Below are 16,500 nucleotides of genomic sequence, written 5' to 3' on the forward strand. Positions count from 1 at the left end.
CTGAGTGGAACTGCAGGGGGATAAGTAAGCCTTTGGTCCCCAGTCTATATAGCACCATCCCAAGTCCTGTCCACCCAGCTGCCGTTACCTGTGATGGGACGACAGGGATCCAAGCCGAGTGTGGGACACTGGTGCCTGCAGCTCACACCAGCAGCTGGTTGCCGCCACATTCACAGGATGCTTTCCTAGCTGGCAGCAGCAATGGCTTAACAGATGACAGAACACATCATTTTACAAAAGTTTTTATTGGTTTCACAGAATCTAAGCTGATCAGTGGGTCTGCTTAGAAAACGAGAGGCAAACAATGGTTTACGTTTTAAGATAGTTGCCTTGCTCCAGTTCCACTGAAGATAACAGGAACAGATCTGCTTGGTTTGCTGGTTTATAATGGTGCTTTAGTCTTCCAACCTCTCAACTCACCCCTGGTTCTGGCTGCTGGCTTGGAAGACACATGTTGTGGGTACAATTAGTTTTATTGCTACTTTCAATGTATTTCTTTGCATAGGTGTTACTAAGGAACCTGAATGGGCAAGATGGAGAGACACCCCCTCTGTCCAGCTAGTCCACACAAGCCCCCCCGACATTGACCTGGGGCTTCTTGCTCAGCTATGTGGCTGTCTTTGGGATTAGTTTCTGTAATACATCCTGATCTTAGTACAAGCTCCAGCTGTGGGCTGCTTTAAGAGGAAAAGACCGACTCTCGCTTTAAAGATGTCACGAGTGGAGAGTTTGTCTCACAAAAATTCTTTTAAATGTTAACCAAGACAAATGGTGTGGGTGACTGTGGACTAAGAAACTGTCAGCCAGATCTCAGTCATGTGTTCCTGCTAGCTAGCTGTGCCTTCTGTGTTTTCTGATTGTCAACGGAATTGTGAGCAGAAAAAGAAATGCAACACTTCTCACCATGCAGCTGAGCCTACGTCAAACGCTGGCTCCCCAGGGTAGAGCTGTATAAACTGACATGGTGCCTAAGGGGAAGGTTCTTTAGCTATGGGAGAGAACAGCCAGGGGCATCTGGAAGGATTCCACAGCAAAGAGAGAAGTAAACGGAACATGGCCAGCAGACTGGACCTAAGCAGGGCTACCTGTGAGAGAGGAGAATACAGTAGCAGGAGCCGAGGATTGTGAGAGTAGCTGGGGAAGGGAAGCCCGTGAGTTCAAGGGAGTTTGGCTTGTGATGCCAGCATGAGCTTTGATATGCTGATAGCCACAGGTAGCCTTAGCTCCCTTCTGTCAGAGGTAAGGGAAATGTCTCCTTTGGGTAGAGGGGAACCGGTTTCACAAGTTCTGAGGAATGCTGGCTTTTATGTAACCACCAGAAATCCTTTAGCCCAGGTCGACCCCATTCCTGGATCTTTTGGATTGGGGCTTGAGGGACTGGAGTTTCTTTTGGCTATGACATAACAAGTGCCCGCCCAGAGGGGAGGGTTGAGCGAGGGAACCAATTCCTGCTCCTGAATTGAGCAGCTTGAGGTTCCTACTCTAACCGCCCTCTACACTGACCCTCCCGTGGTGGACTGTAGTTAAACATGTCCAGCTCCTTGTGCTGCCTAGTTCTATGTCAAGATGACATAGAGTCATCAGAAGGGGACCTCAATTGAGAAAATACCTCCATAAGAAAGGACTGTATACAAGCCTGCACAGCATTTTCTTAATTAGTGATTGATGGGGGAGGGTTTAGCCCATTGTGAGTGGGCTTTCGGTCCTCAGTAAGGCTGATGAGCAAGCCAGTAAGCAGCACCCTTCCATGTCTTCTGCATCAGCTCCTGCCTCCAGGCTCCTGCCCTCACTGCTTTTGATGATGAACTGTAACATGGACCTGTGAGTGAAATCAACTCCCCCACCCCCCAAATTGCTTTTGGTTATGATGTTTCACCACAGCAATAGAACCCTAATTAAGATCTCTCTCTCCCTTGGCTTGTAGTTCCTACATGGTTGTCTTCTACTTGGAACAGACAATATTTTCCATTTTTTGGTTTGTTTTGGAACGTGGTAGAAATACTTCATGCATATGATTCAATTCAATTAAAAAGCATAAACAGTGGCACACTGTAAACATGGCGTTACTCTGGAATGTCTCAAGGTTTCGATAGCTAAGAGGAGTGTCTGAGAGAGCTAGGATGCTTTTTAGCGTCTATGGAAGGATCTGAGTTCCCCTGAGTGTGGGCATCAGGAGCCAAGTGATGCCATTACACCTGGGCCGCGTTTCCATTTTTTGCAACCAATACTGCCCGCCCCATTATCAGTGAGATTGCAGACAAACAGCCTCATCATATCCAGACACGAAGGAGCTCTGGAGTCAGTGAAACACACCAGAAGCCCATGGCTGCTTTTCCCCGGAGCAAGTGTTGCGAATGTCAAGGGCTTGATGTTAATGGAGACTGTGATTAGGGATTGTTAATTTTCCTTCATTAACCGCGGTGCTGGCAGCTGTCTGCAGAATACTGCGTGTTAACTGCAGGTTGCTGCCAGTGATAAATCAGGCGAGAGGGCGTTTTCAAAGCCAGCAAATTAACCACTGCTTTTCAGGAACCTGAGCAAAGGTTAGCCCTGTGGGGTGCTGCAAACTCCTGCCTAATGATCTAAAGGGGCATTCTGTTGGCAATCCCATTTTGTACTGGGATCAAATTTAGGCTCTTGGTGTGCTGGGCGAGGGCTCTGCTGCCAATGCCCTCAGCCCTCTCTTCACTGACCCCGATCTCAGTAGCTCAAGCAGGCTTTGAGTTTGAGATCCTCCTGCCTCAGCCTCCTCAGTAGCTGGCTTTACTGGTCTGGGCCACCATGAGTGGCTGTCAACTCATTTTGAAGCCTTGGTGACATTTTAAGTCACGAACATGGTTCTTTGAGGAATATCATTTTTTAAAAAGTAAATTAAAACACCAGATTATTGCTGGCAAAAATAAAATCAACTCACAAGGAACACAGTCATTAGCCTCTGCCCCATACTCCCCCAGAAAACCCCACCCTGAAACCAATCCAAATCCTGTAGTTCAGAAGAAACTGGCTTCCTTATGGCTTGGTGGCTGGAGGCTTAAAGAGTCCCACTCTGCGGAAGTATCTAACGACGAGGGGCACAGAGAACAAGGTGACGCTGATCCTCACGGGCGCGAACAGCTTGTGGATGGCATAGGCCACCACGAATGTGCTGGTACCGGCTGCCATTTTGGATTGTATCAGGGACTCTTTGAAGCCAAGCTTAAGCAGGATTGCAGACATGTCGATGCCACTGGGGGGAGAAAGAGGCAAAGAAAACATCACAGCCGGGAAGTTAAAGGAAGAAACTGAGTTGCTTAGGAGGGTGACAGTATTTTTACTTTTTATTATTAAAAAAACCCTTATGATTATTGTGTGCATGAATATGAGGAACACACATGCCATGGCGCACATGCAGAGGTCAGAGGGCAACTTCCAGGAGTTGGTTCTCTTTCCGCTGTGAGTTCTGGGGTAGAACTCAAATAGCTGGACTTTTCTGACAAGCACTTTTTACCTGCTGAGCCATCTTGTTGACCCAGATGACCCAGTATTATAATACAAGGAATGGATGAATAGGTAGGTTTTGGCAAATGAACCTCCTCCCCCACAAAAAAACTCCAAAACCAACAACAAAATTCATCCACATTTTAGTTTACCTTACAGCAGGAATAAAACAAAACTAAACAAAAAAATATTTTTGAGATAGAGTCTCATGCAGCCCAGACTAGCCCCAAATTCTATGGAACTGTGATCCTCTTGCCTCCACCTTCTGAATGCTGGGATTATAGGTGTGGTTGGTGCTGTTGGAGGAGTGGAACCCAGGCTTTGTGAATTCTGGGCAAACATTCTACCATCTGACTATGCTCCCAGCACTTCCTTCCTTCAGTTACCTGTAGACAGGCCTGAGGCTAAAGCCCAGGCTAGCCTGGGACTTGTAGTCTCAGCCACCCCGGCACTCACAGCACTACCACATCCCAGCCAGTGAACGCTGTTGAAAATCGTACCTGGAAACAACTGTGTAGAATATCCCCAAGGAGACCAGCGAGATCCCAATGTGCAGCGACACGCCCACGGCCCCGTACTCCTGGAAGACCTGCTTCAGTTGCTGTGATTTGCTTAGCTTTCCCTCTGTGCTCTTGGCACCGCTTCCTGGCTCAGTGATTTTGTTGGGCTCCTGTGCACAGAGCAAAGGTTGGTGGCTGCCACAGATGCTTACCCTTACCTGAGTTTTATACCTCTTTCTACCCACTTAATATTATTATTATAGACACCAATTATCACGCACATTCCCACTAAGCCAGGGCTAGGTCAGCCCCGGTGGCCCCGGAGATGTCCACGTCACCTCCTAACTAACTGCAGGACTTGGCAGATGGGATCTAGACATGGAGCTTGAGATGGGAATGCTAACAAACTGGAAGTGGAGCAGGATTATACTGAAAGGTCACCCCCAGTGAAAGGTTACACCTCCCCAATCAGAGCCACCAACTGGGGACCTAGTGTTCACACGCCTGAGCCTATGGGGACATGCTCATTCAAACCACACGGTGGGGACCAGGAATTGAGCTCAGGGCTGTCAGGTGTACAAGGCAAGTGTTTCCCACTGGGCTATCTGATTGATTACATGGGGTGATCTTAGCACACGCTGGATTATTGTCTGAGAGTCTACAGCTTTGGAACAGGTAAGAGAGAGCCCAGCCACACATTTTGTCTGGATTAGACAAAATATACCTCTACAAGAGAGTTTATTATTATTATTATTATTATTATTATTATTATTATTATTATTATTATTTCCCTGAGACAGGGTTTCTCTGTAGCTTTGAAGCCTGTCCTGGAACTAGCTCTTGTAGACCAGGCTGGCCTCGAACTCACAGAGATCCACCTGACTCTGCCTCCCAAGTGCTGGGATTAAAGGCATGCGCCACCACCACCTGGCAAGAGAGTGCTTTTAACCAAAGAATTTATGAGTCTGGCTCTTGCCAGTCACCTTTGGTTATTGATCTTGCAGCTGGGCAGATTCTTTCCTGATTTTAACATGTGAGTCTGCAAAGGCAAAGAGCATGCCAGGATCCCCAGGAAATGAGCCAGGACCCCCCTAATGAGAAGGAAACCCACGAGCTGAATCTACACAGCCAGATGCACCACACTGCAGGGGACCACCAGGTCTATCCTTGCTGTGGCAGCCACTTGCTGCAGCTCTGGGCCCTCACTTTGCACTTGTGGGATAAGGCTCGTGACCCTGCTGTGTCCCTCCCCAGAGCCCAGGTGCACAAATGCTGCTGACCGTGGATGCTGATCAGTGGGCAGCTCGCGTGCTCTTCTGTTTGTACCTACTTGCGTGAGGCCAGCTTTGACTTCTGCAGATCTGGGGAAAGGCCTGGGACTGGGCCTTGTCATCAGTTCCAGAGGTGACTGGAAAGTAATCACTAAGCTTTGAGAGAAAGCCCTGCTCACCTGACCCTCTGTCCTGGCCCTGCTAGCTCAGACTGTGCTCCAGGGGTGAAGTGTGTGTGTGTGTGTGTGCGCGCGTACGCACGCCATCCATCCCACATGTCTGATACAAATGCAGATGCTACCTCCTTTATGAGTCCCTTCACTGTAGCCTGTCAGTCCCAATCAAACAGTACCTCCATTAGGCTTTCCAAGGCTCCCCCTTTAAGATTTATTTATTTTATGTGTATGGGTGTTTGCCTGCACGTATGGACACCTTTGCACCAAGTACATGCCTAGTGTCCATGGAGGCCAGATGGCCTCAGATCTCCTGGGACTGGAGTTACAGATGGTGGTGAGCTGTCTGTGGTTGCTGGGAATTGAACCCAGGTCCTCTGCAAGAGTAGCCAGTGCTCTTAACCATCGAACCATCTCTTCAGCCTGCTCCCTTTTCTAAACAAAGTCTTTTTTTTTTTTTTTTTTTTTGATGTTTGCTCTGCCAGCCCTGCAGAAGCTGCTGTTTATTTTCTAGATGGCAGTCTGGCTGCCTTTCTAGTCTCCTTTCTGGGCCAGAAGGCCTTTTGCCAAACCTGAGGGTATGAGACAAAGGGGCTTCATTAGGGACAGCTGTGGCAGCTCTGGGACATGGAGAATGGGCCATAACTGAGATTGCCCTGGCCAAACTTCAATGGGCTTTTGACTGACACTGGCCTAAGGGAGATACAGGCACTGGGAGGGGCTGCAGACTATCCTATCAGCACAGCCCAGAGGGAGAGGATTACTTATCAGGGAGAACCAGGGCCTCTGTGAGCATTTCAGCAGGGAGTGCAGGATTCAAGAATGGGAGAGTGGCAAGTGCTGGCCAATAAAAGAAGGTGCTGGCAGCTTTTCCTCCTGTCCTCCAGATCCAGAACATCCTGGAAAAGTCTCTCCTATTAGAAATGGCTACTCTTGCAGAACATGAAGGGCCATGCATTTTTCTTCCAAGTTCTTGAGGGGTTTAAAGAAGCCAAACCAAAGGGATTTATGAGCGTGATCTGCAAGCAATGGGGGCATTTGTAGACACTCATTGTCCATAGAGTATCACTGCTTCCTGCCCCCAAGTGCTCTGGACTGCCCTGAGTGTGTGACATTGACCTCATAGTGCTCAAGCGGGGATTTGGCTCCATGGTAGATGGTCTAGCATGTGCAAAGCTTTTTATTTCTTAGCACTGTATAAACCCAGTGTAGTGGACTAAGCTGATAATCCCAGCCCTTTGGAGGCGGGAGCAGAAGGATCAGAAGTTCAGGCTTATTGAGTTGGAGGCCAGTCTGGCTGGAGTACGCGAGACGGTGTTTCAAAACAGCCAGAGGAAAGCCATATCAGAAAAGGGGCAGGAACTTGACCACAGTGCTGGGACACCCGGTTCCACTTGTTTGATAAGGACCGCACGTGCTGACTTCGTACCGAGAGTGTTCTGAGTGCGGTGAAAACTTTGTGGTGAAAACTTTGTGGTGAAAACTTTAGTCCGCACAAGGCTTACAACACCCCCACGAACGGAAGAGGACCTGCAGAGCCCCGAGGGGTTGAGTATGTAACCAAGGACAGCACAGGGGCTAACTGAATCCCAGTCCTAGCACTTGGCCTTCTGTATCTTCTCTGGGTCAGAGTGTTCCAGAGTAGAGGACAGTCCAATGAGCAAAACAGACCAACCTCAAAGGAGACTATGAGTCTAGGGAGCAGGGGACAACAAACAGTGACATAGCAGGGTGAGGACACCAAGACAGACAAGGAGAGGGAGTTCGAGGGGCTGGTGGGACGGGTGCTGCTCGTCAGATAAGGGAAGCCAGCAAGCTACTCGCATAACAGTGCTCCCCCCCCCCCATGCCCCAAGTGGGCTCCACTTGGTCCACATGACCCTGAATCATGTGACGGAAAAAGGCAGGCCTCTCTCTTCCCCCCTCCCCTCTGGGGCCACAAGATCTCCCCAGAGCTGCTCCCTTGCACGCTGGGCCTGGACTGTGGGCTCAGTCCAGCAGGGGCATTTCCTTTGCTTTGAGAGCCTGCCTGAGGACAGGCAAGCTCTGTCCCAGCTCAGCCACGCTCCTGGCCAGCAAGAGAGAGTGATCTTCTAGCAGACATCCATTGGAGGAGGGGTAATATTTTCATGGATCATTTGAGTTTACACAATAAACCCCAATCAACCTTATTTTTGAGTCCTCCCAAGTCTGCCTTCTTACTGTTATGGGTTTTCATACAAAAATAAGGTTAAGAGAAAATATACTTTGTGAAAAAAAAGGCAGGCCTCTGGGGCACTGTATCTCTCCCTCTCTGACACAGTTCAGTCCTTGTTGTAGGCAGAGGAGGGCATGTCCCGCAGACACTTGATTTAATGTCTAGAACATTTGGAGACCCCAGCTGGCCTCCTAAGGAAGGCAGCCAGAATGGAGATGGAGTGGGATGCTGGATTGAGGCCTAGGCAGGCCCTTCCCCCACAGCGAAGGTTTTGTGAGGAGTATCTTTTGTTCGAACCTTCTGTTAGGTTCTGATTCCATCCATCTCTCAACCAGCGGAAGAGGCAAGCTTGGCCCCTGGGCTCAGGGGCCCTGCTGTGGTGTGTAATCACACCGAGGACAGCAATTCTGGCATGATGTACCAGATGCCAGCTAGCATGCTCTCTCTTATCATATCCACCCTCTGGGAAAAGACTTATTAGCATCTCATTCTATAGACACAGAACCGTGGGAGCATCTGATCAAGGTTACTGACTTAGCAAGCAAAGACAGGGATCCTAGGAGCTGGAGACCACACTCATCCTTGCTGTGGACACACACCGATCGAGGCAGAGTCTGGGCTGCCAGCAGGGCTGAGGTGGTGGAACAGGTGAGAGATTGTTCCAGATCACAGAGGCAGAGATTGGAACTTCAGAGAAGCGACTGTGTGTGTGTGTGTGTGTGTGTGTGTGTGTGTGAGGGCACGCGCGCGGGTGGGTGAGTGGGAGGCAGACCACTGGCTGTCAGGGAAGACTTCCTGGAGGAGAGGGAAGCGGAATCATCAGGAAGCAGGCGGCTACGTTCTAAGCATCCTGCCCTACGCTCAGGATTAGAGATGAGGCACCAGTGTCCTGTCTGTCACCCAGGAGAGGAGAGGGGAAGGAAGGAAGCCCATCCATGTTTGTGTGAGGTACCCAAGTACAGGGACTAATCCCTTTGGCTACTTACTGAAAAGCTACTAGAGCAGACAGGGCTCAGAACTGCCTGATTCATAGTGGTGGTCCTCCAGACTCTTGGTGGCAAGGTGCTAGTTTCAGCCTTCTGAAAGGCCAGACTCAGGTCCAGACCTCCTGGGCTCTGGGTCTGAGGTCACACAGCCCAGGGATGGGCGGGTTCAGACTCAGGAGCTGGAAGCCCTCTCCTGCAGGGATCTAGGCTTGCGCCACGACTTAACGCTTCCGATCTGGGTACTCCACTACTTACTTCCGAGACCCACTTGAGCTGCGCTGCTGGCTGAACGGAAGCTAGTTTTCACTCTTAGCATTCAGGGAAGGCAACCATAACGAAGCAGGATGGACTGCTTGCCCTGAGAGCCTGCTCTTCCAGCTAGATAAAAAGGGTGGAGCAACCGGCACAGGGAGGCGTTAGATACACCGGCACCCCAAGAAGACGCCTCCTGGGCCCAGTGCCCAGGCCTGAACTGAACTTCAGAATGGACAACTTCAGAGGCCGGCTTGGAAGTTCATAGTGAGTTCAGGCCCCTTGCAATCCGCTCGGTAACGCCACTGTTCTGGCTTTAGAAACTGAGGCTATGCAGGCGACTCCATGACCTTGGGCCGAGCACCACACCACCTCCTGCCTCAGTTTCTCAGGTTGCTAACTGAAAGAGATGTTTTCCCGATTCTAAGGATCTTAGAACTCAGGGTCCCCGGAGGTGACACATTTTGGGCAGGTGCAATGCAAAGCTGTCCTTGAGACTGGCCCTGGCACGGCGCTTGGGTTACTTGGGGGTTCAGGGTCCGAGCAAGTGTGGGGAGGCTTACCTGACGGCTGAGGCAGTCCCTGCGGGCCGTGTGCAGCAGCCGGGAGTCCGGCCCCGGGCGGGACAAGGCCAAGGCCCAGAGCGGTGGAGCGCAGGAGGTGGCGGCTCCCAGGAGCCAAGGGGCTCGGGGAAGTATCCGGGCGCCCACTCTTCCCGCCGGGCCAAGCAGCACCAGCAGCCCAGCCATGGCGCGCCGCGAGCAAGCGTTGCTCCGGTGCTGCCCACTCGGGAACCAGCCCCAACACCGTGCGGTGGGCGGGGCCGTGGCCGTGAGCCCGCCCCTCCGGGCCCTGCCCCACCATCCCCAGGCCCGCCCCCCGAGCGGAGCATTGCGCGGTGGGCGGGGCTTCACGGGCGGAGCGCAGGCTTTGGGCTCCACCCATCAGCTCTTCCCTTGTCAGAAACAGCCTATCCTTGGGTAGGCGGAACCATCCGGAGCCGCGTGCTCTCACCCCTGCCCCTAGGCCCCGCCTCCTTAGCTAAGCCCCGCCTCCTGGAGCGGAGTGGGCGGGGCTGAGAAACCGGCCAAGTTCTCCTGTCTGGCTCTCGGGAGCTCTTGCCTGTCCTTTGTGGAATGCATATTTGCGGGGCTTTCCAGGACTTTTGAGTTTCCAGCCTGTGGAGTGTGGCTGTTGTTTCACGCCGAGAGCTCATGCATCTTTTGTTCTTCCTCCCAGCAGAACGGGTGAAATCCGGAAGACTGGTGCTTACATGATCGCTTTAAAAAAGAAAGGGACTGTAGAACGTAACACTCACTTGAAGAAGCCCTGTAAATGACCCTACTACATTGTTTATGTGAACATGAGAGCAGCCGCTGTGGAACATAGTTTGGTACTTTCGCAGGTAGCTAAAAGTACACACACCAGGTTACCCAGCAACTCCACTCCCATAGTGTCTCAAGAGAAGCAAAGACTCTCATTTCAATTCCTGACTAATCCTGTGCCAAAAACTCTCTCTCACCTGACTCTTTGCGCTGTTGGGGACTTGACCCCATAGGAAGCCCTTGCTGGCATAGTTGTGGTCCTTCTGCCTTGGACCTCCAGAACCGTGAGACAAAATTAACCCTTTTGTTTTTATAACTTAAGAAAGAAACGAAAGCAAAATATGATCTTGACCTGGAGGTGCAGGACTGTGATTCCAGTACTCGGAGTTCAAGGCCAGTCTTGACCACGCAAGAGCTTGTCTGACATACATGCACAAAAGACTAAAATGAGAAGACACAAATACTAATGCAGGACAATCCAGATGCGTGTCGCCTGTGAAATGTAACCACAGACTGTTCTGGAGTGGACCCCACTCATTAGGGATTAAAAGGGCAATCTGGGGCTGGGGTGGCAGCTCGGCAGGCACAACACTTGCTGTGTAAGCCCAGGGTCTGAGTTCTAACCCTGGGACCCAGGTCAAGTGGGGAAGAAAGTACCAGCTTTCCCACAAAGATATCCTCTGACCTGCACATGTGCCCCCCAATAATAATAAAATAATTTTTAAATGAAAGAAGTTGATCCCTCCATCCAGGGACAAGTCTCGGGACTGCCATGCCAAAGGGAAAATCCTAGCCACAGGTAAAATGTGCCTTAGGATTTCATTTTCACAGAAGGCCAAAAACTGGCAAAGTTCTGGAGAGCCAGAACAGGTCAATGGCCATTTGGGGCTAAGAGTGGGAGGTAGGATAGGGTTAAAAAAACTTGGGGATGATTGGGCATGGAGGGTCACTTCGGTACACTTAGTATAAGCCACTTTTATGCCATGCATTTATACTCCAGGAAAACTATTCCAATAATCCTCAAGACAGGATGGTGGCTCAGGTCTATAGCCACTGTACTTGGGAAGCAGAGGCAGGAGGATGGTGAGCTTCAGGGTAGTCCCCAGACTCAGTCTCATTAACCAAAAAGAATAAACGCAATACTAATAAAGCTAAAATTCTCACGACGTGTTAGCTGCATTTCAGTTAGTCTAAGCTCTCATACTGGGTGTGCGTGCATTCTGTTTACCATGGTCTTTAAGAGTGTCTGAAGGAGGCAAGGTGGTCCTGTGTAGAGTACTATTGCTTGGGGTATTTAAGGTATAAAGACCAATTAAGAGTAAGTTCTTAGTCAAACTGGTCCTGCAAGTCCAGCTGTGTGATTTAGGATCAGTGGTTCAACCTCTCTGAGTTGCAGTTTAAATGAAGACGCTAATAGTCCTCCTCTTAGAACTGTTGAGAGAAGCCTTTGATGCAGACCTTGAAAAGGGCCTTTACTTGGTGCCCAGTGCACAGAGTGGGTGTATCATCTGGGATGTCTCCAAGGTCAGAGCGGCCTCCTGATAGCACTTCATCTTGAGGGCCTCCTAGTTCCCACAGTGCTCCTGTGGCTGGGTCTTCTTCACTCACTTAGACCTCCTCTTCTGGCTTCATAGGAACTGAGTTTGTGACTTTTGCTTTGTGGGTCTCGGGTAAGAGAAAAATTCTATGGAATCATCTTTTTGTACACTGTGAAGATGTGTCTTTGCCAGGGAGCCTTGTGATTCGATTAGCAAAGACGACCGGCTGATAGCTAGGCAAAAAGAGCTGAGTTGGGAAAACCAAACTGAGAGGATGCTGGGAAAAAGAAGGGCGGAGTCACGGGGAGTTGCCAGGAGGTGTGGAGAGAAGCAAGATGAATATGCCATGCTGAAAATAGGTACTGCCACGTGGTATAGCGCAGATAAGAAGTATGGGTTAATTTAAGTTGTAAGAGCTAGTTAGTAACAAGCCTAAGCTGTCGGCCAAGCATTTATAATTAATATTAAGTCTCTGTGTGGTTATTTGGGAGCCAGCAGTCCTGACAGAAAGCTCCATCTACATGTTTTATTTTTGCCCTTTAAATGTGACAGAGGATGAGGAGGAGTGTACTGGGAAATGCTGCCACCGTTAACCATGTGCTCACATTAAACACACTCAAGTCCAGGTGTGTCTAGAATACAGCACATGAAAGTGCCCCTCTTTCCTTCTGTCCCCAGTGGTCCCCCACTGCTAGCCATCAGCATCAGTTATGCCCCAGCAATGCTGAACCGTGCATGGGCAGCCCGTTTATGGTGGTTCTCCAGTTTTCCTTTCCTGGGCAGTCCTAGATGCTTGTGTTATTGTCATACCCAAGGTTCCACCGTCATCCTTTATGCTGTCTATCCAGTGTTTTTTTTTTGGCCTTCCTCTTCGTCTTTTTTTTTGGTTTTTTCGAGGCAGGGTTTGTCTGTAACTTTGGAGCTTATCCTGGAACTAGCTCTTGTAGACCAGGCTGGCCTTGAACTCACAGAGATCAGCCCGGATTGCCTTCTTTACAACTCTGAAACCTGGATAATGAAACGCTCCTCAGAATAGTGGCTGAATGTGTTTGAGATGGCATGTCTCAGGAGGATTCTAGGCATCACACAAAGAGATAGCCTGCACAATGAGGACATTAAGAAACATCTTCATCTATAGAAAGAAGTAAACTACAGACTATGGCAACGGCACTTGAGATACTTCGGCAGATACCCGATGATAGCCCTGCTTGGAGGAGTTCCCACTGCTCGTAGAAAGTCCTGTCTGTAAACTCAGTGCCCATGGGGGCTGGCATCCCTCTCTCATGCATACATTCTTACTGATAAAGCTGCTCATCAGTAAGAGGTCTTTCCAGCACACAGGTGTGCACAACGGAGTGCACCAGACAGCTATGATTCAGTCTGGAAGTTTTCTCAATATTTCTACATCTGAACAAATATGAACAGGCTGCAAGGAGGTTAGAAGGCAGTCAGTTAACCACATCGGGTAACTTCTCCTCTGGAGTTATTTTTGGAAGCCTGATATGGGTCACTGAGCTTTTTTGTTCTTGCTTTGAAACCGTCTGGCTAACAGCCTCAAATTTACAATCTTCCTAGGTTTGATCTCTCAGAGATTGAGATTATAGGCAAGTGCCACTGAGCCAGCATGACTTCATTTTGATCTGACAACTCCCCACCCCTGCCATCCGTATCTGAAGACCTCTCTGATTAGCCATCTGGTGGTTTGGTCTCAATTGTCCCTCTTGAGTGGGATGAGATTTGTCCCAGTTGGTTTGATCTGATCTCACAGTGGTTGGTAGGGTGTCAAGCGACAGATGCTAAGGAGCTAGTGCCAATAAACAGCTAAAAAGGTATATACAGGGAGGAGATCTTAGACTGAGCCCACCTGGGAGTCTATTGTTGAATTTAATTTTGTCTACATTGTGGGAAATATCCTCAAATCTTAAAAAAAATGCAGGCCTTCTGCATTTTCGAAGTTTTGTACAAGTACAAAACAGCCACCAAGATCACATATTTTTTAAATGGGAACCAGGGCTGTGGAGGACAAAAGACTCGGCCTGACCTCCTGTGTGGTCTTTCTCTTTCCTTCTGTGCTGGTGGCTGAACCCAGGGCTTATTCAGGAACTCATTTTCCACAAACCCTTATTTTACACACAGGGAATCGAGGCTTGGAGAGTGCAGGCTCTTGACTGAGATCCAACAGGAGCAGCATCAGCAAGGGACTAGAAGTTGAGCCCAGTTCCTTCCATCTCCGAGGGGGAGTATGGGGAAGGGCTGGGGTGACATCTCAGTGCTATAAACTGCTCTGAAATCGAGGAACCAGGAATCAGTGCTTTGAGGACTGGCTGTCAGGGACCCCCGAAGAGCTGAACCAAGTCCCTTCCAGAAGGGTTTCCAGCTGCCTTTCTGTCTGGCTCGTTGACCTCCAGCAGATTGATTAGTGAAGTGCTGCCAGCCATCATTAATACCCTGAGACCTCTGCCATCATCAGTCAGGAGAAGTGGCACCAGCGGCTTGTACTCATTATGTATCAACATGACAGCTGAGCTGGCTCCTCCTATCTGTATCTCAGAACCAGCTAGGAAATATGCAAAAGGAAGGAACCCTAAAATAAGCCAGGTGTGCTCTGGTACACCTGGAATCCTGACATTTGGGAAGTGGAGAGAGAAGGGTCAGAGGCTTAGGGTCACCTTCAAGCTCTGCAGTGAGTTTGAGGTCAGCCTGGGCTACTTAAGATCCTATCTCAATAAATAGAGAGATAAACAAACAAATAAACAAATAAGTAAAATTTCTGGCACCAAGTGAGAAGAGTCACGTGACAAAAATCTCAGCGACAAAGCCAGCTTCAAGTAGGACGCAGTGCAGCAAGCTGTAACAAGAGCCCTCAGGACCCTGATGGGAATACAGACTGGGATGGTAGAGGTGGACAGAGCATCCTGGGAAATAAGAGAGCAAACGAAGAAGAAACTCAGCTTGCATTGAAAATGTAAGGTCCCTTTTCTGAAATGAGTAAAAATGTCAAGTAGTGGGCATTGCACCAAGGGCAAGGCCTCTTTCAAGGCCAGGGTCTGGTGTCCTCTGTGCCCATAGGTTAGCCCTGTGAAGTGGGGACCTGCAGACTGTACTGGACAGAGCAGCAGCCTGAGAACCAAGGGGCTTGCGATGCTTGCCCGGGATCACTGAAGTCTCTTTCTAACTACAGCCTGTACCTTCCTGCCAGCACACTAGATTGGATGGCAGTTGTGGGCCTGAGTCTTCTTCTCGGCCAGAGCATCTCTTCATCATGGCCCTTACAGGAAGGCACAGTGGCCCTTGGCTTCCACAGAAGATGAAGAATCCAGCTCAGAGTTAAGGGAGCATCTCTCAGATTGCAGGGCCAATAGAGCTGCGTGGCCAATAGATGACTGTGGGCTTTGCTAGCATGAGCTTCGATGACTCCTGCTTCACCTAGGTGTTCTGGAATGTGCATGGTACAGACCAGCTGAGACCACAGTATCAGGCTCAGCTCCCAGCTCTGCTCCAGGGGGCTGAACCTACCTCCTGTGGTTAAGTCTTTCAACCTGCCAATGTGGGTATAGTTGCAGCTATAGCACCAAGCCTTGTGGGACTTGGTGGGACTTGTGGGACACTACACAAGTCTGCAGAAGTGACCAGTGCACAGAGAGTGGCTGGTGTCCTACTTAGCCTTAAGTTCCAATCTGCCACAGCTTAGAGTCATTTGAGTGGAGAACCTTGATTGAAGAATTGCTTAGATCTGATTGGTCTACGGCCATGTCTGTGGTGGCTTGCATTAACTGATGAAGGAGGGACTAGTTCACTGTGAGCAGTCCCTTCCCTAGGTTCCCACCTAGGTGGGTGACTCTGGGCTGTACAAGGAAGCCCGCGTGAGCTTGAGAGCAGGTCAGAGAGTGAGCTAGCAAGTAACATTCCTCCGTGGTTTGGTTCAAGTCCCTGACTTGGGTTCCTGCCCTGGCTTCTCTCCATGTTGGGCCTGCAGCTTAAACCAAGTCGACCCTTCCTTCCACAAGCTGATTGTGCCACAGTGTTTGGCACAGTCGCAGAATGGAACTAGAACAGCTAGGGATGCTGGGTGGGCCTGAACTGAGGAGACATTCTGGAGGGACACTCGCTGGGGTGAGGTGAAGATGGGGTGCCAAGATCTTTTTTTTTTTTTTTAAAGTTTATTAAAATACAAAAGTCTCCATTTCCGCCCCTCCTCCCAACCCCCTCCCACTCCCCCCACTCTCTCCCCTCCTCCCTCTCCATCCCCAAGAGCAGTCAGGGTCTCCCGCCCTGTGGGTAGTTCAAGCTCCTCCCCCCTCCCTCCAGGTCCAGGAAGGTGAGCATCCAAACAGACTGGATCCCAGGAATCCAGTATATGCAGAGGAAACAAGTCCCAGTGTCTTTGTCAATGGCTTTTCAGAAAGTATCTGGGCCAGCCACTTTCAGAGAATCCGGCCTCATTCAGAGAATCTGGCTGGATCACGTGCTTGCTCAATCCCAGTCAACTGGCCTTGGTGAACTCTCATTAGATCAGTCCCCTTGTATCAGTGGGTGATCGCACCCCTCGCAGTCCTGATTTCCTTTTTCATGTTCTTCCTCCTTCTGCTCCTCATTTGGACCTTGGGGGGCTCAGTCCAGTCCTCCAATGTGGGTCTTCGTCTGTATTGCCATCCATTGTCGGATGAAGGTTCCCCCTGATCTTGCTTGCCTTCCTTGCTCACGTTCTCTTTCCTTCTGCTTCTCGTTTGGACCTAGGGAGTTAAGTCCAGTGTTCCAATGTGGGTCTCCGTCTCCATCTC

At 49.9% G+C, this 16,500-nt stretch overlaps 1 protein-coding gene and 1 long non-coding RNA gene across 4 annotated transcripts; one reads left to right on the forward strand and one right to left on the reverse strand.

Moving 5' to 3' along the window:
* Nucleotides 1-226: 226 nt before the first annotated feature.
* Nucleotides 227-9,667, reverse strand: Mims2 (mitochondrial inner membrane scaffold 2). Its single transcript, XM_048441192.3, has 3 exons — nucleotides 9,420-9,667; nucleotides 3,978-4,147; nucleotides 227-3,226 (listed from the first exon to the last, which is right to left on the reverse strand). The coding sequence occupies exons 1-3, from the start codon at nucleotides 9,603-9,605 to the stop codon at nucleotides 3,010-3,012; spliced, it is 573 nt and encodes a 190-aa protein (XP_048297149.2). The 5' UTR covers nucleotides 9,606-9,667; the 3' UTR covers nucleotides 227-3,009.
* LOC125404938 (uncharacterized) lies at nucleotides 7,950-10,915 on the forward strand. Of its 3 annotated transcripts, none has more exons than XR_015739007.1 (2): nucleotides 7,950-8,266; nucleotides 10,099-10,915. It is a non-coding gene; the product is annotated as an uncharacterized LOC125404938 (long non-coding RNA). The 3 variants fall into 3 exon arrangements; XR_015004232.2 differs by lacking the exon at nucleotides 7,950-8,266 and adding an exon at nucleotides 8,847-9,123 and having other exon boundaries at nucleotides 10,096-10,915; XR_015004231.2 differs by lacking the exon at nucleotides 7,950-8,266 and adding an exon at nucleotides 8,847-9,123.
* Nucleotides 10,916-16,500: the final 5,585 nt, after the last annotated feature.

The sequence above is a fragment of the Myodes glareolus genome, chromosome 10 (assembly GCF_982192425.1).
Source record: "Myodes glareolus chromosome 10, mMyoGla1.1, whole genome shotgun sequence".
Lineage (NCBI taxonomy): Eukaryota > Metazoa > Chordata > Mammalia > Rodentia > Cricetidae > Myodes > Myodes glareolus.

Bases quoted from the DNA above. Each gene is read 5' to 3' on its own strand.
- Mims2 (XM_048441192.3), bottom strand. From the start codon at position 9,605: ATGGCTGGGCTGCTGGTGCTGCTTGGCCCGGCGGGAAGAGTGGGCGCC. The intron at 4,148-9,419 runs GTAAGCCTCCCC...CTCTGTGCACAG, and splicing joins GGGACTGCCTCAGCCGTCAG to GAGCCCAACAAAATCACTGA. The intron at 3,227-3,977 runs GTACGATTTTCA...TTCTCCCCCCAG, and splicing joins TTCTACACAGTTGTTTCCAG to TGGCATCGACATGTCTGCAA.